The sequence below is a fragment of the Dryobates pubescens genome, chromosome 14, assembly GCF_014839835.1.
Source record: "Dryobates pubescens isolate bDryPub1 chromosome 14, bDryPub1.pri, whole genome shotgun sequence".
NCBI classification, from domain to species: domain Eukaryota; kingdom Metazoa; phylum Chordata; class Aves; order Piciformes; family Picidae; genus Dryobates; species Dryobates pubescens.
The window spans coordinates 4968431-4992750 of NC_071625.1; the positions used below are offsets into that span (position 1 = coordinate 4968431).

Consider the following 24320-nt stretch of genomic DNA (forward strand, 5'->3'; position numbering starts at 1 on the left):
AGTGATTTGGTAATGAGTGGTCTCCAAGACTAGAAAGCAGTCAAATTCTTAAAACTGCATTAACAATTTCATGCTTAGGATATAGAAACATACCTGTATTTTACAAATAAATTGGCTTAATAAACTTCCTCCACTGTGTAAAATCCTGCTTTGGTTTGGGTCATTAGAATAGAATTGAATTTAGAATAGAATAGAATTAACCAGGTTGGAAGAGACCTTTGAGTCCAACCTATCATCCAACACTATCTAATCAACTAAACCATGGCACCAAGTGCCCCATCCAGTCTCTTCCTAAACACCTCCAGTGATGGTGACTCCACCACCTCCCTGGGCAGCCCATTCCAATGGGCAATCACTCTCTCTATGAAGAATTTCTTCCTAACATCCAGCCTAAACCTCCCCTGGTGCAGCTTGAGACTCTGTCCTCTTGTTGTGGTGCATGCTTATTTTCAAGTTTAGGAAGAGGTTTAGAATAACTTAAACATTGAAGCATGCAATGTCTGGTTTAAAGTATGCCAAATGTATGTTAAAGTGCAGAAAATGTCTGTTTGTTAAAAATCTTTTAGGTTAATAATAATAATAATAATAATAATAAACCAGGTTGGAAGAGACCATCATCGTGTCCAACCCCTCAACCAATCCAACCCACCTACTGTATATCTAATATCTGCAGGGGGAAAAGTAATTAAACCCCGTAACATCTAGAAAAGCACAATCTGAAAGTGTCTAACATGAGTCTTCTGCAAAGATAGAACAGAATAGAGTAGAATAGAATAGAGTAGAACAGAATAGAGTAGAATAGAATAGAGTAGAATAGAATAAAACCGGGTTGGAAGAGACCTTTGAGATCATTGTGTCCAGCCCATCATCCAACACCATCTAATCAACTAAGCCGATATAACTATGTCTCAATCATCTACAGAAATGCCTAAGAGGTATTGGAGAGGTGATGGAGATGGGTAGCAAGTGGTGTCCTTCAGAGGTTTGCACTGGGACCAGTGCTGTTCAGTATCTTCATCAATATCAACAGATTGAGGCACCTTGAGCAAACCTTTGGTAATCTGCCAAATGGCCTTTAAACTTCCTGACATTTTAAATTTTACTTAAAATGATCCTAATTTTTTACTTGTATCCAAAAGTCGAGGTGAACCTCTGTAATATTTCCTGTTCCACATGGAATGCATTCTGTTGATACTACTGCACTAAGAGGGTAGGACAGCGCGACACACGTCACAGGGGGCTCCTCTGGCCTTGCGGGCCCTGCCGTGCCTCACCCATCAGTCTCGGCCAGAGCTGGCATGGGGCATAAGGTACCGGCAGCTTCCGGGGGATGAAACGACGCCCGGGGCCGTGAGCAAGTACCCTGGAGCAATCGCCGGCTGCTGCTGGTGACACCGGGGACCTCCCCGCGATAGGGGTGCCCGCGCCTCCCCGCCGCGCATGCGTCCGGCCCCGGCTGCGCTCGCTGCCCGCCCGCGGTACCAGGCGCCCTCCTTTTTCGTTTCGCTTTCCGTTCCCTCTCGCAGGCGGGTTCCAAAACAGCGGTGGTGAGCGAAGGGTTTTCTCTTCCTGTCCCGGCCTCATCCCGGCTTGCCGGGGGATGCTGGGTACAGCCGTTCCCGCCTTGTGTCCCGCTCCTCGCCGCTCTCCAGGATGTGGAAGTTGGTGCCCGCCGCAGGAAAAGGTGAGGGAACGCCAGACCCCACCGCCGCTGGGCCCGCCCGGGCCCGGGCACCGCGGGCCGCCGGCCTATGTCTGCGCGGATTCCCGGGCGGGGGGCGGTGCCTGGCCCCCAGATCGAGTCCCTCACATGCGGCGAGTGGGGTTGGGAACCTGCCGGCCAGGCCGTGCCTTGGGATGCCGAAGTGTGCCGGCTCCAGGAGCTGGCGCTTCGGCTTCCACCGAGCGGGCTTGATTGTCCGTGTTCCCGGGCAAAGCTGCATTGGTCCGGTGCAGATCAGCCGCTCTGGGCGCTCTTGCACGGCCGATCTTCCGTTTGTCCCTTGAGCACTTGCAGGCCATAGCTCTGCGAAACCGTGTGGGGTGCCTTCAGGCGCTGCTGCAGACAGTCGAGCAGGTCACAGAGCTGCTTTTAAAATCCGTGAGGATCTCCGAGGCAGAAGTCAACCTCGGGAGCCTCTCCTTGAAGAAAAGATCTCTAAATATTATGTTGCTGTTTCAAGGACCAGGTGTTGAGACATCGGGCTGTTTCTTGGATTCTGAATGGCTGCTGCGTCTTTTCATCATCAGTTTCCTTATCCAAAGGAGCTTTGATACATTAATAGCTTTGATCATAGATGTCGTAAAATAGACAAATTCCTTCATGACTTAGATGTTTTTTGTATGACAAACAATCCTATCACAAGTGCGCCTGCTCTTTATTTTCTAATTCACTGGGAGTGAATTTTGGATGTTTAGTGAATCTAGTGGCAACAGAACTTAATCCTGTTGAAATTAACTAAGTTATCTCTTAATTTCTTTACCATGAGGGTAGTGTTACACTGGAACAGGTTGCCCGGGGAGGTAGTTGAGGCCCCAGCCATGGAGATACTCAAGGTGAGGTTCAACAGGGCTCTGGACAGCCTGATCTAGTTGAGGATGTCCCTGCTGACTGCAGGGGGGTTCGGCTGAATGACCTTTGGAGGTCCTTTCCAATCCAAACCATTCTGTGATTACTGCCTGGAAAACGCTTGAGCAAGAGCCAAAGCACTGTTATTGTAGCTGTATTAAGGGTGATATTTTCTGTATAGTTCATATTTGGAGATTATTTTTTTTGCTCAGCTAGAGTTTAATCATTCATGTCATCAAGAAAGATTTCTGGTTCTGTTGACCAATAGGTATCATACACCTTTTGGATGTAGTCAAGGCAATTCACTGAAAAGCCATCATGTGATCTACATGACAGATACCAAGAAGGAGCTAAAGCATAGGTTGGATACTGCTAAGTATCAGTTTTACTTACATTGCAGATCTCCTTGCATTCATTAAGAGGATATTTTCCTCCTAACCTTTTAATAGGTTGTGTAGATAAATTACGCGCTCTTAAAATATTCTGTACCCTCAAACCCTATGTTTCAGAAAAGCTATCCTACATAGTGCTTGTGCTTTCCTTTTCCTTCTATGTGTAACACCTAATCTTCAAGAAATAATATAAGAGAAAAGTTAAGCAGCAAAGTATTAGTAAAAAGTGCTTGAAACAAGTGTAGTGTCACTTCTGCAGCTGCTTTGTTTGTCTTAAAATGTATCATTTTATAATGGACAAAGCAAAGGAGAAGAGATTTTGTCCGTAAACTAAATGCATCATTCTAATTAGCCTAATATATGAGGCATCACAAAGCTGAGTTTCAGATACACTATGAACTGAGTGTCAGCCCTAAGTTCTTTGGGTGTTTTGGACTTGTTTGTCTCTTGCTTATTTTCAGGAGAGCCTTACCGGCTTTTGAGTGGCACAGAGTATGTTGTTGGACGCAAGAACTGTGCCATTTTGATTCAGGATGATCAGTCCATCAGTCGAAGTCATGCAGTTCTGACAGTAAGTCAGCCTGAAGCAGCCCCTGTAAGTAACCAGCTTTTTTAAGTGTTATCAATCACCCATGTGGATAACTCAGTCTGCCATGACCATACCTGCTCTCACTGGTGTTTGATGCCTGGAGTAGAAACCGCTGATCACCTCTCTTCCTGTCTTGTCTTCATCTTGGCTTGCCAGTTTCTCTTTCTTAGGCTTAACTTGCCTCTGTTGAAAAATGTAGTTGCATAATTCCAAGTTCCCTTTTATCCCAGAGTGAAGATTCACTAGGAATTTGTATTGATTTGATCATAGCAGGAAATTAATGCAATTAAATCTCATTACATATACACATTTTAGGTCTTGGTTCTGGAAGGTGCTTCAGTTGTGTTAGTGCAGGCTTATCTGTTGCCATAATGGTAGTAACCTGTTTCTGATATCTTACTTGATAAACTTACATTTGTTTATTTTCAGAGCCAGTCTCTCTCAGTCCCTGTTTTAACAGTAAAGGATACATCTAAGTATGGTACCTTTGTTAATGGATCAAAACTTAATGGTGCTTCAGTGTCTTTGCAGTCTGGTGACAGAATCAACTTTGGAGTCTTTGAGAGCAAGTTTAGGTAAGTGCTTTGATTATAAAATACCAACTACCAATACCAATACCAAGATTGCAGTTTCTGAGAAGAGTATTTTTGTACATCATACAACTTGGCAAGCAATACAGCAATGAGGAGTTTTCAAAAAGCAGAGGAGATGAGTAATGTTTTGCTTGTGTTCCACACCTGCTTCTGTGATAGTTTTTCATTACATATTTTTGTAATGCAATTCATTTTGACACCAAGATATGAAAATTATTCATAGCAAAGCAGTGGCATTTTAGAAGATGTTGTCTCATGTACAGTGAGTGTTTTGGGACTTTCTTAGGCAAAGAATACAATCTTAAACCAGAAATGGCTCTAAAGAAGGGAGGGAAGGAGCTTGTCTGAACCCTTGTTGGCTATTGGTAGTGTAACAAGAAAAGAACTGAGACAGCTGGCGGATGCCTTGTGCAGCATTAGCCACTGAGCGCTGCTTGCTGCAGCATCTGGCTGTTTTCTTCAGTGAACCCAAACTGCTAATGCTTCACATTTAGCCTGGCAATCAGATGCATTGTGACTTTTGCACCAGAAAGATTATTTAAATTTCTTTCTGACTGAAGCAAATCAAATCATGGAATTTGTAATTCCCTGCTGTAGATCTATGAATACAAATAGGCTCTTATCAAGGGTGGTGGCAGTGTTAGGAAAAAATTCTTACTTGAACTTGTACTCCACAGCATCTTTTTAAATGCTAGTCTGTTCATGGACTGTTCTGTTGAGCATGCTTTTGCCTTTGAGAGCACATGCTCAGTTTCTTCAGATATTCCCTGACCTTGCACTATTCATAGATTCATGGAATGTTTTGGGTTGGAAGGGACCTTAAAGATCATCTAGTTCCAACTCCCCTGCGATGGCAGGGACACCTTCCAACCTGGCCTTATCCAGCCTGGCCATGAACACCTCCAGGGTTCCCCATTCTTGAAGCAGCAATTCTGTGTGATGTTTGTGAATGACCCAGAAGTCCTCCAGAATTATTTCAGACCTCAAATCAAAATGGTTCATTTTTGTGAACAAAAATTAGTGCTTACTTGGGAAATTTTAAAGCACAGTCTTTGATCCAGGTAAGTTATGGAGGGGAAGGGTAGAGTAGTTTGTTGTTTCATTTCCTTCTCCCTGCCCCAGATTTCCCTGAGACAAACATGATATTCAGGTTAACTCTGTCATCATAATGGTTGGCTGAAATAATTAAAGCAATTGTTTTGCTTGTTCTTTTCAGAGTAGAGTATGAACCTTTGATTGTCTGCTCCTCATGTTTAGATGTTGCTCAGAAAACTGCTTTAAATCAAGCCATCCAGCAGCTTGGAGGTCATGTAGTGAATGAATGGACAAAAAACTGTACTCATCTTGTAATGGTATCAGTAAAAGTTACTGTTAAGGTATGCTGAGCTTTTGCTGCTTTGCAGGTTTCCTAAAAGTGTTAATGAAGTTCTAGATTTGCTCCAGAGATTCCTCTACTATGAAGCAAACTCATCCTTTTCCAGATTTAGGAGGAGGCATATGGAAAGGGTAGTGGTCAACAGCTCCATGCCTGGGTGGGGATGTGTGACAAGTGGTGTCCCTCAAGGGTCTGTATTGGCACCAATGCTGTTTGGGATCTTCACTGATGATATCAACAGCACCCTCAGCAAGTTTGCAGACGTTATCAAGCTGAGTGGTGTGGTTGAGAAGACTGAAGGACACAATGGGTGCCATACACAAGAGAAACCTGGACAGGCTGGAGAGGTGGACTGAGGAGAATCTCTTGAGGTTCAATAAGGCAGAGTGCAAGGTCCTGCACCTAGGTTGAGGCAATCCTTAATATCAGTACAGGTTGGGGGACAATGAAACTGAGAGCAGCCCTGCAGAAAAGGATTTGGGGATGGATGAGAAGCTGGACATGAGCCAGATCATGTCCTGGGGCTTGTCAAAAGAAGCGTGGCCAGCAGGTCAAGTGAGACGATTCTGTGACTTTGCTTTGGTGAGACCTCACCTGGAGTACTGTGTCCAGGTCTGGAGCCTCCAACACAAGAGAGATATGGACCTGCTGGAGTGGGCCCAGAGGGGGGCCATAATCATGATCAGAAGGCTGGAATACCTTCTATGAAGACAGGCTGAAAGAATGGAAGCTGTTCCGCCTGGGGAAGAGAAGGCTCTGGGGAGCTACATTTCACTCTCTGAAGGGGACTTACAGGAAGGCTGGGGAAGGGCTGTTTAGAAGGGCTTGTAGTGATAGGATGAGGGACAGTGTTTTGAAACTGGAGCAGGGTAGATTTATGTTGGACATGAGGAAGTTCTTTTCAATGAGAGTGGTGAAATACTGGAATAGGCTGCCCAGGGATGTGTCTCCAGGCTCTGTCCCTGGATACATTGAAGATCAGACTGGATATAGCCCTGGGCATACTGATGTGGTTGGAGGTGTCCCTGCTGACTGCAGGGAGTTGGATGAGATGCCCTTTGAGGGTCCCTTCCAGCCCAATGTAATCTGTGAAAGCAAACCAGAACTGCCAGTTTTGAAGACTGTTACAGATTTTCATCAGTTGCCTTGCACATCTTCCTAACTTTCGTTGAGACAGCAACTAAAAGCCAGGCTGTTGGAAACAAAACTTATCCTGGTCTTCAGTAGCAAATTCCTGTATCATTGTGTTAGTTTCTGTGATGTTTTTTGCAAGTAAGATCTTGAAAAGCTAATGTCAATTGAACCATATCCTGCCTGACCTTTTCCCATACAGTGAACATGTTTTCTGTCTTTGCAGACTATATGTGCTTTGATTTGTGGTCGACCCATTATAAAACCAGAGTTTTTTGTTGAATTAATCAAAGCTATCCAGTCCAGGCAACAGCTGCCTAATCATGAAAGGTAAGTATCGTATTTTCAGTGTCACAGAACCAAATTCCTGGGATTTAGATGATCAAATAACTGTCCATCTATCTGATCATATTTGCCAGAATGTGTGATTTACAGTAACTTTATTTGTGGAAGAATGCTTAATATGACACACAATGTAATATTCAGGCAGTTTTCTTGCTCTCATCCCTAGAGGTATAAAATGAGCTCTTGGAATAGATTATATGGTTAGAGATATTAGTAGCTCTAGACAGGAACTTGTTTTTTTGATGCATTTGAAGCAACATTTAAGCTCTTCTGGGAGCTGATGCATTAAAATAAATGATGTTTTCATAGAAGAAATTATGTCAAGCTTATTTCATTATGCAGACACATCTTCCCAGTACACAGTTACTGAGTTTACTGTAAACTTTGGTTAAAACCAAGCTAGTCTGACTGTTGAATTCCCTGAAATAGAGATTTTTTTAATTACCTGTTAAGGGATGAACTGAAACTGATGTCCATTGGGGAATAAGCTGTGAAGAAGAATAGGAGTCACTGCTGGGTTTAGGTATTTGTGGACACACATAGATATGTGTATGTTAGGACATAGAGAAGGACCTTGGAGTCCTGGGTGATAATAAATTATCCATGAGACAGCAATGTGCCCTGGTGGCCAATAAGGCCAATAGTATATTCAGGTGCATTAAGAGAAGTGTCCAGCAGGTCAAAGGAGATTCTTCTCCCCCTCTACTCAGCCCTACTCAGACCACCTCTGGAGTATTGTATCTGGTTCTGGGCCCCTCAGTTCAAGAAGGACCTCAGGGAACTGCTTGAAAGAGTCCAGGACAGAACCACAAAAATGCTGAAGGGAGTGGAAAGAGAGAAAAGGCTGAAAGAGCTGGGTCTCTTTTGCCTGGAGGAGAGGAGACTGAGGGGTGACCTCACTTAAGTTTATAAGGATGTGAAGGGCAAGTGTCAGCAGGACAGAGCCAGGCTCTCCTCAGTGGTGTCCAGTGATAGGGCAAGAGGCAGTGGGTGCAAACTAGAGCACAGGAGGCTCCATGTGAACACAAGGCAAAACTTTTTCTCTGTGAGGGTGACAGCTCTGGAACAGGCTGCCCAGGGAGGTTGTGGAGTCTCCTTCTCTGGAGACATTCAAAACCACTTGAATGTGTTCCTGTGCGGACCACCCTGGGTGATCCTGCTCTGGCAGGGGGGTTGGCCTAGGTGATCTCTGCAGGTCCCTTCCAACCCCTAAATATTCTGTGTTTCTACACTGTTTTATAAGGACTCAAGAAAACTAAGCAAACTATTTAGATTCCTCTCTGAAGCATCAGACATGAGGTTTTCTGGCAGTTTGGGGATTGTTAAACACAGGTAGTAGAAGCCATCAAAACCAAGCAATAGGTTGTGCAATCTGAAGTTTGCTTGATGTAATGTTACCGAGTGGTAAAGCTGCTGTTTCTCTCTGTTACAGCAACGAGCAAACAGTGCCTTGGGCTCTGGAAACCTTGGTGCCTGTTGTCTGCTTCTTTAATACAAAAGTAGCAGTATAACTGAGCTGCAAAGTGCTCCCTGGTAATAGAACCAGAGGGATATGTTTCTTTCTTTGAAATATTTTTGCTACCTCTTTAAGGCAAAAGTAGCAGTATAACTGAGCTGCTAAGTGCTCCCTGATATAGAACCAGGGGGATAGGTTTCCTACTTTTAAATATTTTTGCTGCCTATTTAAGGCCCTCCAAGGAATTGAGCTGACTAAATGTTAGTGACACTGGCAATATATCCATTATGTAGCTTTCACAGAGAAGAGTTCTGTATCAAGCTAAAAGAGACAGCTGGGGTAATAAGCAGATCTATATTTAAAATAATTACAGTATTTTTAATAGGTGATATTTTTAAGGTGTAGCTTGTGGGAAGAGATTTGAGAATTTACTTAGCAACTGTTTGCATTTGATTTCCAAAGGTGCTTTTAACTTTCCCAGGGAATCTCTGCATGGTTAATTGTAGCTGGAGCTGGTACATCCACAAGACATAAACCACCATGGGGCAATAGTAGTTTGGATATGAAATGAGAAAGGTATAACGATGTAATAATACAGGGTGACACTGTTAATTAAATATTGATCACTACTGTAGATCTGATCCCCAAAATATCATATGGAAATATAATCTTAAAAAAACCCCACAACTTCTTTTTGTTTGTACTAAGACTATACAGAACTACAAACCTGCAGTTTGCTTGTGAATGTGAAAGTGGTGCTTCTTACTTGAGGCTTTTCATGAAGTGTATTGCCCCAGGCTTCTGGTGCTCTCTGATAACCTAGGCAGGAGCAACAATAACTGAAGATTTCACCAACAGCTGCATAAGTTCAGCCCTGTATGGAAGAATAGAATAGAATAGAATAGAATAGAATAGAATAGAATAGAATAGAATAGAATAGAATAGAATTAGAATGAAATAGAATAGAAATAGAATAGAATAGAATAGAATAGAATAGAATAGAATAGAATAGAATAGAATAGAATAGAATAGAATAGAATAGACCAGGTTGGAAGAGACCATCAAGATCATTGTGTCCAACCTATCATCCAACACCACCTAATCAACTAAACCATGCAACCAAGCACCCTGTCAAGTCTCCTCCTGAACACCTCCAGTGATGGTGACTCCACCACCTCCTGGGGCAGCCCATTCCAGTGGGCAATCACTCTCCCTGTGTAAAACTTCCTCCTAACCTCCAGCCTAAACCTCCCCTGGTGCAGCCTGAGACTCTGTCCACAGCTTTCAGAAAGGAGGGAAGTAACAGAGCCTTTAGCAGAAACTCATCAGGAATTCAAACCTGTTTATTGAGCAATTCAAGACTGCAGAGGGGTTTTTTCTGGATAATGGTGTTGCTGTTCAGAGCTTATGGGGAGGGAGCACTTCAGAATCCTAAAGTGGAAAAAAATCTGTGTTGCCTTGTGAACTTAGACACTGGATTAGAGTTTCAAAGGAAAATCAAAGGTTTCTTTGAGGAGGAGATAATCAAGCAGAGTTTCCTGCTGAAATTAAAAACACAGGCGTTTGAAATGTATTTACAGAGAAACTACAGAGCAGTTTCAAAGTCAGGCAAACTACTGTTTCCCTCTCTTTACTCATCCTCTGGTCTTTAAAGATTACTTTGTCCCCTGTATTTAACTTAGGTTAATAACTGTCTCTGCAGAACTCAGTAACAGAAGTCTTCTGGCCTGATAACTGCAATCTGAGTTGCCCTGTTTCTTAAAATGAGTAAACTTTGTCACTATTTTTGTAACTTCTCAATTTGACCAGGTTACTGAAACTGATTAAGCACTTGTGCTTGGAAACCTGATCGTTTCAGGCTGGTTCATTTCCATTGTCTACATAAAGCTTCAGGAACTGCTTGTGAACAACACAAAACCCCAAAGCCTATCATGATTTTAGCCTATTTTAGCCTATCATGCTGGAATTATGTATTGGGGTGCAGTAGAAAATTTACATGCTTATTCTTGTCTTCACCCATAAGTATGTGGATATTCAGAGTGCCTGAGGAATGCTTATGTTTACAGATGGTGCATGTGTTTCAGAAGATTTCAGTATTGCATGGAGCATGTTTCTTGCTTAGGAAGAGGTTCTAAACAAGTGCAAGGTTCTGCACCTGGGTGGGGCCAATCCTTGATATTAATACAGGCTGGGGACAATCCTTGATATTAATACAGGCTGGGGGATTATGAAATGGAGAGCAGCCCTGCAGAAAAGGACTTGGGGGTGCTGTTGGATGAAAAGTTGGACATGAGCCAGCAATGGATGCTCGCAGCTCAGAAGGCAAATCACATCCTGGGCTGCATCAAAAAAAGCATGGCCAGCAGGTTGAGAGAGGTGATTCTGCTGCTTTACTCTGCTCTAGTGAGACCTCACCTGGAGGATTTTGTCCAGCGCTGGAGCCCCCAACACAAGAGGGACATGGACCTGCTGAAGCAGGTCCAGAGGAGGGCCACCAAGATGATCAGAGGGCTGGAGCACCTCTCCTATGCAGACAGGCTGAAAGAATTAGGCCGGTTCAACCTGGAGAAGACTCTGGGGAGATCATATAGTCACATTTCACTATCTGAAGGGGACCTACAGGAACGCTGGGGAAGGGCTGTTTGGAAGAGCTTGTAGTGATAGGACGAGGGGCAGTGGTTTGAAACTGGAGCAGGGTAGGTTTAGGTTGGACATAAGGAAGGAGTTCTTTACAGTGAGAGTGGTGAAACACTGGAACAGCCTGCCCAGGGATGTGGTTGAGGCCCTGTTCCTAGAGGCATCCAAGGTCAGACTGGATGTAGCCTTGGGCATCCTGATGTAGTTGGAGGTGTCGCTGTTGACTGCCGGGGGGGTTGGGTGAGATGCTCTTTGAGGGTCCCTTCCAACCCAATGCAATCTGTGAATCTTAATTTTTGCATAAATTAAAAAAAAAAAAAATTAAACCCACATCTGTGAGTATGTATGGGGTATATGCATTATATTGTGCTGTTACACCTGATCTTGGCAGTCTGTTTCAGCCTTTTGTTGTTGTTGTTGTTGTTGTTTTTGTTCTCACATAGTATGGGGAGGATGTCAGAATCAAGATAAGTAGTCCTCTGTTCAGCCAGAGTATGTACATAAACTGCTGTTTGGGTACAGGTGTAGTGTAGTTAAAATCCACCTATAGTTTCCCTACTTTATGGCATGTTCCTTCCCCTTGTTCTATCAGAACTGCTGTAGTAGTACACATATGGCTCACAGGTCCTGTAAATACCGTCCTGAAATTAGCACTTGGATGCTTGTCTCAACTCTGAAGGCTTTATATGGTGTGGACATGACATCACTAACTGGAGCTGAGATCACAGGCAGTGACAAAAGTGAGAGTTTCGGGGCTTCTCTCTAACCTGTCCCCCAGCTGACTTCCTGGTTACTTTCCTTCTGTTGGAGAAAACAACTGAGAATCTGCAGGGTGAATCAGTTCAGTTCTCTATCCTACCCACAAGAAAAGTGTACCTTTTTTTCCTGTCATATTAGTAGGTTGCCATCTAGTGTGGTGGTACACAATTCCTTGGTCCATTAGAAGAGGAGTAGTGCCTTGTCCCCACCTGAGGGCAAAGGAAGCGAGGTGATTACTGGTGTGTGTGGTTTTACTATTAGCTAGAGTAACTGCAGAATGAGATTGCAGTCTGGATTGTCAGTACTGTTAGTGGAGAATGTGGATCTGTGTGGATGGGTTGAATACCTTTCTAAGAGTGCTGTCCTCTTGCTCAATGAAGTAGAAAGCCTCAGTCTTAGGCACTGAGAAGTTGGAGGCTCTGCTTCTTCTCAACAAGCCCTTGAAAAAAATACTTAGGTAAACAATTCTAACAGAGCAATGCAGCCTTTTAACTTCAGAGCTTTACTTGAAACTGGAAAGGACTATGAGTCAGTGCTGACAGGTAAACCTGAATTTTGTAACTTTCACTTTCTGTTCTTGCAGCTTTTATCCTCCAGTTGAAGAGCCTTCCATCGGCAGTGACAAACTGGATTTGTCTGAGCGACGTGAAAGGAGAAAAATATTCAGTGGAAAAACCTTTGTGTTTCTAACTGCCAAGCAGGTGATTGGACTTTGGATTGCAAAACTGTTGCAGGGGTAGCTAAGCACAGGTTCTGTTCTCCATGAGTTCAACACCCGTTCTGAATTCATCAGGAGAGGAGGATTTCTGTGTATTTATCTTATTACAATACGATGGCCTAAGCAAGATGAAATACAGAGGGAGAAGAGAGAAGGGCCACGAGGATGATCAGAGGGCGAGGACAGGCTGAGGGAGCTAGGGTTGTTCACTTTGGAAGGCTCTCAGGAGACCTTATTGTGGTCTTCCAACATCTGAAGGGGGCCCACAAGAAAGCTGGTGAGGGACTTTTTTGGGTGTTAGGTAGTGATAGGACTAGGGGGAATGGATCCAAGCTAGAGGAGGGGAGATTTAGATTAGACGTTAGGAAGAAGTTCTTCACCTAAGGGTGGTGAGACACTGAAACAGGTTGCCCAGGAAGATGGTAGAAGCCCTCTCCCTATATGTTTTTAAGGCCAGGCTGGATGTGGTTCTGGGCAACTTGATCTAGTGGAAGGTGTCCCTACCCATGGCAGGGGGCTTGGAACTAGATGATCCTTGGGGTCCCTCCCAACCCTGACAATTCCGTGATTCTGTGAAACAGAACACATCACATCTGCACTGGCATCACACTTGGCACTGATAGCTCATTCTACTGCTAGGCTGACTGTATTTTAAGTATTTTTATTTGCATTCTCTTTTTAGCACAAGACACTGGGGCCAGCAGTTACTCTTGGAGGAGGGGAAGTAAAGTTGATGACGGAAGGAGGAAAAGAAACATCTTTGCTAGCTTCTCCCGAAGTTTGTGTTGTAGATGTGGGAGTGACAAACTCTCAGATCCTGGTATCTGACTCCATGAGAAATTGGACTGATTCTGTTCTGGCTGTCTTGCAAAGGTGCAGCTTTGTTCTCTTGTACAGCAGTAGAGCCACTTCAGAATTTCATATTTGAACAGTAGCATGCTTGTAAAGAGGGCATTTTTTCCATTGCTTTGAGTATTTAGCATAGCAACTAAAATTGGAAACAGCAAAGGGAGTACTTGGCAGTTCTGACAGAATTTAATAGGGTTGGGGTTTGGTTTTTTGTGGTTGGTTTTGTGGAGTTTGGTTTTTTTGGAGGATCCAGTTCTACAGCAATTGTAGTGACGCTGCTTTGAAATTGCAGACACCCAAGTGTGGTTTATTTTTTTTCCTGTTATTGGAAGAAGTTTAAAAATGAATATATTCTAAGACTGGAAAAGAGCTCATCTATGATTTTTTTCAAGAAATATCTATTTCATGAAAACATGAGAGGGCACCTTGAGGTCATGTGGCTTACTGCTGTCTAATTCTGTACATACAATGGTTCTGAAGAGCAGCTTTTGTTAATGGCAACCAATTTTTGGTTTTGGTGCATATTTTCACTGTCTTTGTTTCATTTGTATGTTAACAGCAAGGATCTGAGGCCTATTCCTGAGGCTGAAATTGGACTGGCAGTTGTCTACGTGTCTACAGAAAAATACTGCAACCCTCAGATGCAGCCTGATCACAGAGGTAAATGGAAGAAAGGGAGTAGTAAATTAACAGCATTAAAGAGGCAGTATTTCTTTTTATACAAGGGCACCAAATGCATCTTGTTTCCAGTCTGATTCAATTGGATAAAAACTGTCTGACTGGGTTATGTAAATGGAATATATATATCAGGCTTTTAAAGGTAGTTATGTTGACAGTTAATTTGCTAAGAAGGAACAAATGGCATTGTCTGGGAGTTATAAAACACTTCCATGTATGCTCTGCAAACCAGAGGGATTGTAAACAAGACCTCTTCCTTTTGAGCTTGTCTCAGAACAACAAATAGCGACATATATAAGATGTTAAACTATGAGGTGTAAGTGTGTCTGTGTCTCTCTAAGATGATAGTGGTAGGAAAAAATAATGACTGTATACAGAATGAGTTACCTGAAAGGATGATACTATCATCTTAGGCTCAATCAGAATGAGGTACAGGAAGAATGTAAAGAGCTGAGAGATGGCTCATCATTAAAAGGAAATATATTTAGAAGCACAATGAGACATACATTAAAATAGTAGGTGTCAGTATCCTTTGATTTGGAAAAGACATAAGTATATGAAGACAAGGACAAGTAAAAGGGCAGTCCATGTAAAAGACATATGCTCTTCTCTTTCACAGAGAAATGATGTGAGTAGCTAGAGGGAGAGCAAATGGTATTCTAAGGCAACAGCCTGACTATAGGGACGATGAGAAACTGGCTGTGGAAGATTCACAGATTGCATTGTGTTGGAGGGCACCTTCAAAGGACATCTTGTCCAACCCCCCTGCAGTCAACAGGGACATCTTCAACCACATCAGGATGCCCAGGGCCACATCCAGTCTGATCTTGAACGTCTACAGGGACAGGGCCTCAACCACATTCCTGGGCAGCCTGTTCCAGTATTTTACCACTGTCATTGTAAAGAATTCTTCCTTATGTCCAACATAAATCTACCCTGCTCCAGTTTCAAACCATTGCCCCATGTCCTATCGCTACAAGCCCTTGTAAACAGTCCTTCCCCAGCCTTCCTGTAAGGTTCCCTTCAAGTTTCTTCATAGCAAATATAAGTTCTGTACTATTAGAAATCATGCCCAATACAATAATCACATTAGAGACCCTCATAAAGCAGCAAATGCAAGGACTCTGTGCTCTGACATTTTGCATAAAATATATGTTGCATAATTTATTGATTACATTGTGTCCATTTGAGTGTATGATTTCCCATCATGCTTCATCTTTATTTTCATCTTTATTATTCCATGACTTAATGCAGTGGAATATTTGACTAAAACTGGATCCCAGAATACAGTCCTTTTAGAACTTTTTCTTTCTTTTTGGGGTTTGTTTTCTTTTAATTAAATAAATCTGCTTAACCTGTTGATGAATATTGCTTTAAGGCCATTTTACAAAAGCCTTATCTGGTCAGTCACTGATGTGTGATAACACATGCAAAGAAACAGGTTTGGTATTAACCTTTGAATTCTTTGGTGTTGATGTTGCAGCTGTAACTAAAAGTGCTCCCATGTCTGCTGTGGTAGGAAGAACCATTTCTCAGAGTTTGGCTGCAGATGAAACCATAATGCCAACAGCTGCAGATGACAGCACACTATACATACCTGATACAGAGATGGAAGAGACATGGTAAGGTGTTCATGGAAATAGTTTCTAAGCTGCTGCTTGCAAATAAAGCAGTCTTCTGTGGCTGAGGAACTGTATCAAGGATATACAGAGTTATAAACTGCTCTTGGTATCTTGCTGTCACTTGTCTGCAATGAGAAAATACCTGCTTTTGAGGGGCCTATAACAAAACATCCCATAGGACCAATAGTACCCTGGGCTTCATCAAAAGCAGCATGATCAGCAGGATAGGGGAGGTGATTCTGCCCTTCTGCTCTGCTCTCATGAGACCTCACCTGGAGTACTGCGTGTGGTTCTGGTGCCCCCAGCATAAGAGGGACGTGGAGCTGCTGGAGCTGGTCCAGAGGAGGCCCATGAGGATGATCAGAGGGCTAGAGAACCTCCCCTATGGAGACAGGCTGAGAGAACTGGGGCTCTTCAGCATGGAGAAAAGAAGGCTCTGGGGAGACCTTAGAGCAACCTTCCAGGACCTGAAGGGGGCCTACAAAAAAGCCAGGAAGGGACTTTTACAAGGGCCTCTAGTGATAGGATGAGAGGGAATGGATTGAAGCTTGAGGAGGGCAGATTTAGACTGAAGATTAGGAAGAAATTATTTCCAGTGAGGGTGGTGAGACACTGGAACAGGTTGCCCAGGGTGGTTATGGATGCCTTCTCCCTGAAGGTGTTCAAGGCCAGGTTGGATTTAGCCTTGAGCAACCTGGTCTAGTGGAAGATGTCACTGCCTTTGTTAGGGGGGTTGGAACTAGATGGTCTCTAAGGTCTCTTCCAACCCAAACCATTCTATGAATCTCTGAGTGACTTACACAACTTGGATACTGCACATCTGATTTGGCTGTCTTCACTGCTACAAATTTTCAAGCCATTTCACAATTAGAAAAATGTATTTATCATAGCAGATGGTGTGGTTTGGTTTTAGCACACATACATTGTTTATGAGTATGCTCAAAGTACAGGTATAGCTTCCTTTAAAAGTGTAGTTCTGCAGTGTATCTCTGTGGTAGCTTCTTGTGTGTTCACCTAATGTTTTTTTTACCTCCAATGTAGTATGGAGACAGAAAATACCTGCCAGATGGACAGGCGAGGCAGAATGGCTCGGCAGAGTACAACTGCTGCAAGGGAAAACCCTAGCACAAGTGGCAGTGTAAATGCAAGAACATCCCTATCTAGAGTGACCAGAACATCTGGATTTAGCCAAAAGAGTCATCCTGTCTCACCATCTAAAGTTTCAGAGGCTGATAAACCTGGTGGGCGTGCCACACATTGCCAGTCCAACTCCATTACAAATTACTTCCAGCCAGCTAGAAAAAGGTATGGTGGAATGTTCTTGACATAACTTCCCTTACTGTTACGTTGATGTTGATTTTGTAAAATCATTCTAACTCAAGGGATAGGCATTTGATTTTAAAACATACTTCAAAAGGGAATTTTTAGGTCAGCTTCCTCGAATGGCAGGCTTTTCTTCAAGGGTACTTACATTCAAGTTTCACAATGAAGTCACTAAACCCACAGGAAGCTGTTAGCTTGTGGATGCAGCTGATCACATTCAGAAATGTCGTTGTAATCTGTCTTCCTTTTTAAATTCCTTTCTTGCTAAGGGAAAGAGCTGAAGAAGGAGAAGAAACATCTGTAGCCAAATTGGCAAAACTGGAGGAAAGGTCCCTGCCTGTTTCCAAGGCCACTAGACCCACAGCTTCATCAGCGTCTTACGGTGAAGCAGAACAGCATCAAAGGGAAAATAACATCCTGGACCCAGATCCAAATTTTGTATTAGAAGACAAAGGTATAAAGCTTACAACGGAAAGCAGCAAGCTAGCAAGGGGCAAAACAGACACTAAAACTGCTTCCAGTGAAAAGCATGCACCAATGAAGAGAAAGGAGTTAGATGACTTAGTTGAAGACAGAGAGACATTGGAAATTGTCTTTGGAAGTGCAGATCTAGACTGGGACAATGAAATGGCAGATCGTGAGCAGGGATCTCAAGAAAATGCACACAAAAAAAGATGTTTGGAAACCAAAGGAAACAGGATTCAAGAAGTAAATATAAAACAGAGAGAGAAGGATAAAATACTGGTAAGTTGTATTCTTCTCACATGCCTAATCTTGAAATTTCCAACCATGTTACAAGGACACAGATAGATCCTTCAAGAATGAGGCTGGCTGCTTACAGAAAGTGGCTTTAAACAGTTTATTTGCTTAAACCTCTATCTCTCAAATCATTCTGAACTAAACATTGAGATGATTCACAGATTGCATTGGGTTGGAAGGGACCCTCAAGTGTCATTTTGTCCAACCCCTTGCAGTCAGCAGGGACATCTCCAACTATATAAGGCTGCCCAGGGCCATATCAAGTCTGATCTTGAATGCCCATTCCATGTCTCTCTTGATGTATCTGCTAGATGTGAACATCTTACTGTTACTTCTGTCAAAATGTTTTTTGCTCTTCAGGACATTGTTTCTTTGTGAATTGAAAGCAGCTTGTGTTCAAAAAGTTTTTCTCTTGAAGTAGGTAGAAAGCAGAATATATGCCATGGTGAGACCCCACCTGGAATACTGTGTCCAGTTTTGGACTCCCCAGTTCAAGAGAGACAGGGATCTGCTGGAGGGAGACCAACAAAGGGCTGTGAGGATGATTGGAGGACTTGAACATCTCTGCTATGAGGAGAAGCTGAGAGAGCTGGGGCTGTTTAGACTGGAGAAGAGAAGGCTGAATGGGGATCTGATCAATGCCTATAAATATCTGTGGGGTGGGTGTCAAGCTGAAGTTGCCAGGCTCTTTTTGGTGGTGCCCAGTGATAGGACAAGGAACAACAGGTACAAGCTGGAACACAGGAGGTTCCACCTCAACCCAAGGAGACGCTTCTTTATGGTGAGGGTGATGGAGCACTGGAACAGGCTGCCCAGAGAGGTTGTGGAGTCTCCTTCTCTGGAAACTTGCAAAACCTGCCTGGATGTGTTCCTGTGCAGCCTGCTCTGGCAGAGAGGTTGTATTTGATGATCTCTGGAGGTCCCTTCCATCTCCTACCATTCTATGATATCTCTAGTCCAAAAAAAAATTCTCATGGTATATGTTGTGGGTTAATTATAATGTTGGTTTTTATGCTAAAGTAATAATGATATTATCTTTAGGTAATGAATTTTCTGAGGAAACCTGTACTTGACTTCTATTGAATACCAGAGTGGTGTCCAACATTTCTCAAGTCACAATCTCTATAAGTGTCAGGTGAAAGATTTATTACAAATCCTGTGTGAGGCAATTCCTCTTAAAAAACCCAGACAAAGCAAGCCAGAAAAAACCAAGCAACCCAAAACCCAACCAACCAAAGCTCTTCATTAGCTTGCTTCTTTATTTCTCTTGTGTAAATTGGGTAATTGCCTCAATCTACAGGATGCACAAAGCTGATCTGTCGGTGGTTTTTTGTTGGGGGGTGTGTGTTTGTTTTTTCAACAACTGAAGGGTTTTAAACTGTAGGAAGAAACCAACCTGTGGAATACTTTCCTGTCCTACTAATGAAATGCTACTTTTTGCATTCAAAAGCTTTTAGAGTATTTTCCAGAATGTGGCAAGGCTTTGAAGATTGTGCACACGGACAAAGCTTGCTACTGGTATAAGAACTTAACAAACCAAAAAACCCCAAACCCAAACCAGCCAACCAAAAAACAAACCCCAAGCAAGCAATGAAAACCACAAGGAAAAAGAATATAATGTAATAGTGGTTGGTTTGTGGGTTTTTTTTTAATAGAAAAGGAAAAAAAAAATCAACAATTTTAGGTAATAACATTTGCATTTTCATTTCAGTGATACACTTTAAATAATTTTTACTCAAACAGAAAGAAGAGGACCTCGGAACAGTTCTGGCTTCAGAAACGAAACGTGAGATCAAGGAAGAGTCACCAGTCTTGGTAAGAAACCAGTTAAAGGTTCAGCTGCAACCTTTGAGAAGCATTGAGAAAATGTATACAATTTAACTTGCAAGAACATAGTATTTGTGGATCCTCATTCAGAATACATGAGGTTCTGAGGCTGGAAAGTAGCCCTGAGGAGAGAGACTTGGGGGTGGTGGTGGACGAGAAGCTCAACATGAGCTCTCAGTGTGCACTTGCAGCCCGGAAAGCCTGGGCTGCATCAAGAGAAGTGTGGCCAACAGGTCAAGGGAGGTGATTCTCCCCCTCTACTCAGCTCTGGTGGCACCCCACTTGGAGTACTGTGTCCAGTTCTGGAGCCCCTATTACAAGAGGGATATGGAGGTGCTGGAAGGTTTCCAGAGAAGGGCCACAAGGATGATCAGAGGGCTGGAGCACCTCTCCTATGAGGACAGACTGAAGGAGTTGGGGCTGTTCAGTCTGGAGAAGAGAAGGCTCTGAGGTGACCTAATTGTGGCCTTCCAGTATCTGAAGGGGGCTACAAGAAGGCTGGGGAGGGACTTCTCAGGATATCAGGTAGTGATAGGACTAGGGGGAATGGAATGAAGCTGGAGGTGGGGAGATTCAGGCTGGATGTGAGAAGGAAGTTCTTTACCATGAGAGTGGTGAAGCCCTGGAATGGGTTGTCCAGGGAGGTGGTTGGGGCCCCATCCCTGGAGGTGTTTAAGACCAGGCTGGACGAGGCTCTGGCCAGCCTGATCTAGTGTGAGGTGTCTCTGCCCATGGCAAGGGGGTTGGAACTAGATGATCCTTGTGGTCCCTTCCAACCCTGACTGATACTATGATACTATGAAGATTGCTCTCCTTGAAACAATCACATGTGACCTGGAATAGTAAGGCCAGCTTATTTACTGGCTTGAAAAGACAGAGCACTGGTTAGGCCGCACCTTGAGTACTGTGTCCAGTTCTGGGCCCCTCAGTTTAGGAAGGATGTTGACTTGCTGGAGCGTGTCCAGAAAAGGGCAACAAGGTTGGTGAGGGGCTTGGAGCACAAGCTCTATGAGGAGAGATTGAGGGAGCTGGGGTTGCTTAGTCTGGAGAGGAGGAGGCTCAGGGGTGACCTTATTGCTCTCTACAACTACTTGAAGGGGGGTTGTAGTGAGGCGGAGGTTGGTCTCTTCTCCCAGGCAACCAGTACCAGAACAAGAGGGCACAGTCTCAGGCTGCATCAGGGGAGGTTTAGGCTGGAGGTTAGGAGGAAGTTTTACACAGAGAGAGTGATTGCCCATTGGAATGGGCTGCCTGAGGAGGTGGTGGGGTTGCCGTCGCTGGGGGTGTTCAGGGCGAGGCTTGACAGGATGCTTGGTTGCATGGTTTAGTTGATTGGGTAGTGTTGGATGATAGGTTGGACATGATGATCTCGAAGGTCTCTTCCAACCTGGTTTATTCTATTCTAAATATCTAAAGAGTCACCTTTCAGAATGAAAAGGACCCATAAATAGTAATGTAAATGGCTGTAAAAACATTAAGGAAAATATTCATACCTTAGGAAAGAACTGAATGAGAAAAGCAAGTCATGAAACTGTGTACACTATGGCTGAAGGTGCTCTATATAATGACAAAAGCCCTGTAAAATGCTCGTTTCATACTATCAGTGACATTCACTAAAAGTGTATTGTATTGTCTGGTTTTAGTTCTCTGGGTGGCAAGAAGATGACATATTCCTTTTGTGATCATTCAGTTTTTGCATTTACACATTGTCTCACTTGGTCTGTGGGCAAACTGTGAGAACTTCTGGACTTCCAGTCACCCTACATCCTGACTCTCACATCAGGATGAGGCTTGAGCTTGTGTGGTCTCCTGTGATCTGGTTTAGATAGAAACGAAACCCAGGTAGGGGCACAGACAAGAGCTACAAAACATTCCATCTAAACTCTCAGCCTGGGCTGATATTTCAGCATGTGCTATACATGCAGTATCAGGTCACATTCAAGCATGGTCCTTGTATAGTTAATGATAATTTTTTCAACAAGTTTGCTGATTTGTACTTCTTCCAAAGCAAGATAAAAGCTTGTATTAATTATGCCATTTTCTACTATGAGATTTTAGCTATCAATACTCTGCATAAAAACCTCACATAATACATACACTTTTCAATTAATTTGGGTTTCAATATATTGGGTTTTTCCTCTCCATTGCAAAACAAGCCTGGCCTTGTTAAACTTATGAACTTAATTCTTTATTTCTAACCTTGCAAATCGCACGGTAGGCTTTTAATATGTGATGACTGTAATGCATGAACAAATTGCAAAGTGAAATTTTCCCCTCTCCCCCCCTTCATGCTCATTCAGACATCCAGGTCTGTACTGGTAACAATTCTATTCCTCATTTCAGAAACTCAGCTTTTCCCTGTTTGCATACTTGCTACAGAAAGCAAGTATAGGTGTTGAAAGTCCTTCAAATCAGGCCTGTGCAGAAGGCAGAAGATTTTTCAGAAAGTGAGTTTCAATAATCTAAAGGAGAACACTTTGAAGTAGAACAGGCATTTTCCAAATGATATAGTGTTGACTATATATCTGTTATCAAGGAATTGTATATGCATATTCAAAAAAAAGTTTCCTGAAGGGAAAAGGAGAATGAGTTTGGCCATCTGGATTTGAGTCATTTACCTGGAGTCAGCATAACATCTCAACCTCTATGAACGCAAACCATGGAAAGTTAGATTTTTCTTCCCAGAGGGATAAAGGAAAGTTTGGTTAAAAGTCTAAATGTCAGCAGCTTCAGTTGTTATGTTAGAATACATAGAATAAACCAGGTTGGAAGAGACCTTCAAGATCATCGCGTCCAACCCATCAACCGATCCAACACCACCCAAACAACTAACCCACGGCACCAAGCACCCCATCAAGTCTCCTCCTGAAAACCTCCAGTGATGGCGACTCCACCACCTCCCCAGGCAGCCCATTCCAATGGGCAATCACTCTCTCTGTATAGAACTTTTTCCTAACATCTAGCCTGAACCTCCCCTGGTACAGCCTGAGACTGTGTCCTCTTGTTCTGGTACTGGCCACCTGGGAGAAGAGACCAACATCCGTCTACAACCTCCCTTCAGGTAGTTGTAGCCGATAGGAAACAAGAGGAACCTATTTTAGGGAGGAAATGAGAAAAGAGCAGGGGGTGGGGAGGATAAAAAAAAATGAATGTGTAAAAACGAAATTGCTCCAAGGGCACATGTCCCTAACAAAATTTAGTACAGATGATAATTTAGAAATATATTACAAGGAAAAAAAAAAAAGAAAATTAAGCAGGTGGATGTAACAGTCTGCTTTTTGACTACATAAAGAAAGATCTAGATGATTTTTATATAATGATTGATACAGCAGAAACTATTAGTCAAATGACAGACCTATGTATTCTATGTGTTCATTTGATAGTTTTCGGGTACTTTCCAGCAGTTTCCCTGAAGTTTGATTAGAAGACTCACAGAATGGTTAGAAACCAAAGATTCAGGAGATTATCTCCTTGAACTCTCAACACAAATGAGATTAGTAAATTTCTGTACTTTTACAGTTTCACTGATCAGATCTCATTTGGCTGAACCTAAGATGTAACAACTATGAATTTATTCCAGAAGAGGGAAATAGCCTTAAGCAGTGATGCTTCCTCTTCACCTCCCCATGATGAAGAGAAGAGAGAATATCCCTATGGAAATGGAGATCACCTCTCAGGAGAACAAAAGCAATCCTTTACAGCGATGTGCTGAGAACTGCATTTTACTCTACAAAGGCTCTTAATCTCAAATCTATTGCCAGATTTACGGGGTGTCTGAGGGCTCTAGCTTTGGTCCTAGTCATCAAATGGACTGCCAGATGTAAGACTATCAGTTCCATGGTCATCAACACTCAGGATTGCTGGTATTCTGGTGATAATGGAATGGGCTGCCCAAGGAGGTGGTGGAGTCACCATCCCTGAAGGCGTTCAGGAGGGGATTGGACGTGGCACTTGCTGCCATGGTCTAGTCGTGAGGTATGTGGTGACAGGTTGGACTCGATGGTCTTTGAGGTCTCTTCCAACCTTGGTGATACTGTGGCAAAGAAATGCTTGAAGTATTTGGATTGGGGAGTTATCCACGGCTTAAAATACAAAAGCAAAATGCATATTTGTTTTATTGTATGACCATATGTTTTTATTAATGAAAAAGACCAGAAAAGGCTGCTGAAAGCCAAACAGATAAGAGGAAAAATGTTAGTAAGGAATTTTGGAGGGGGAAATAAAACACTGGAATAATTCATTTGGAACGGAAAATTTAGTGGAAAACAGGAGAAGCAAATTCAGACCTAGATTATTTTTAAAAATCCCAAACAAACAAACCCCAAACAACACCAAAACCCAACACTTTCACAGAAATATCCTTTTGTACAAATAAACTAGAATTGAGACAAATAGAGTGACAAGATATAGGAGTATAGATACCACTACATTATGTATTGATGTTTCTGTCAATGGAAATTCCATATGAACACTAATTTCTATATGATCTAACAGTCAGGAGAGAAACTGGTAACAAGTCAGCTTCTATCTATCCAGCCTAGGCCACTCTATGATTCACTGATCCTGCTAGCAAACCTGAACTCAAATCCAGCCTTCTGCAGCGTTTTACTCTGGAGCTAGCATCCCTGTTAAGAGTGTGACTTTAAGTTTAAAAAGAACAAATACATTTACTTATTTTTAACGTTCAGTCTGGTCTTC

At 42.9% G+C, this 24320-nt stretch overlaps 1 protein-coding gene across 1 annotated transcript in view; it reads left to right on the plus strand.

The window, feature by feature from the left end:
• The first annotated feature begins 1460 nt into the window (after positions 1–1460).
• Positions 1461–24320, plus strand: part of NBN (nibrin) — a 35687-nt gene continuing 12827 nt past the window's right edge. The window contains exons 1-12 of the mRNA XM_054167450.1: positions 1461–1684; positions 3423–3556; positions 3980–4125; positions 5360–5519; positions 6876–6979; positions 12430–12547; positions 13247–13437; positions 13973–14094; positions 15575–15713; positions 16755–17018; positions 17306–17780; positions 19539–19610. Of these exons, the coding sequence (XP_054023425.1) occupies positions 1654–1684; positions 3423–3556; positions 3980–4125; positions 5360–5519; positions 6876–6979; positions 12430–12547; positions 13247–13437; positions 13973–14094; positions 15575–15713; positions 16755–17018; positions 17306–17780; positions 19539–19610 (1956 nt within the window). The 5' untranslated portion in view covers positions 1461–1653. The remainder of the gene's footprint in view (positions 1685–3422; positions 3557–3979; positions 4126–5359; positions 5520–6875; positions 6980–12429; positions 12548–13246; positions 13438–13972; positions 14095–15574; positions 15714–16754; positions 17019–17305; positions 17781–19538; positions 19611–24320) is intronic.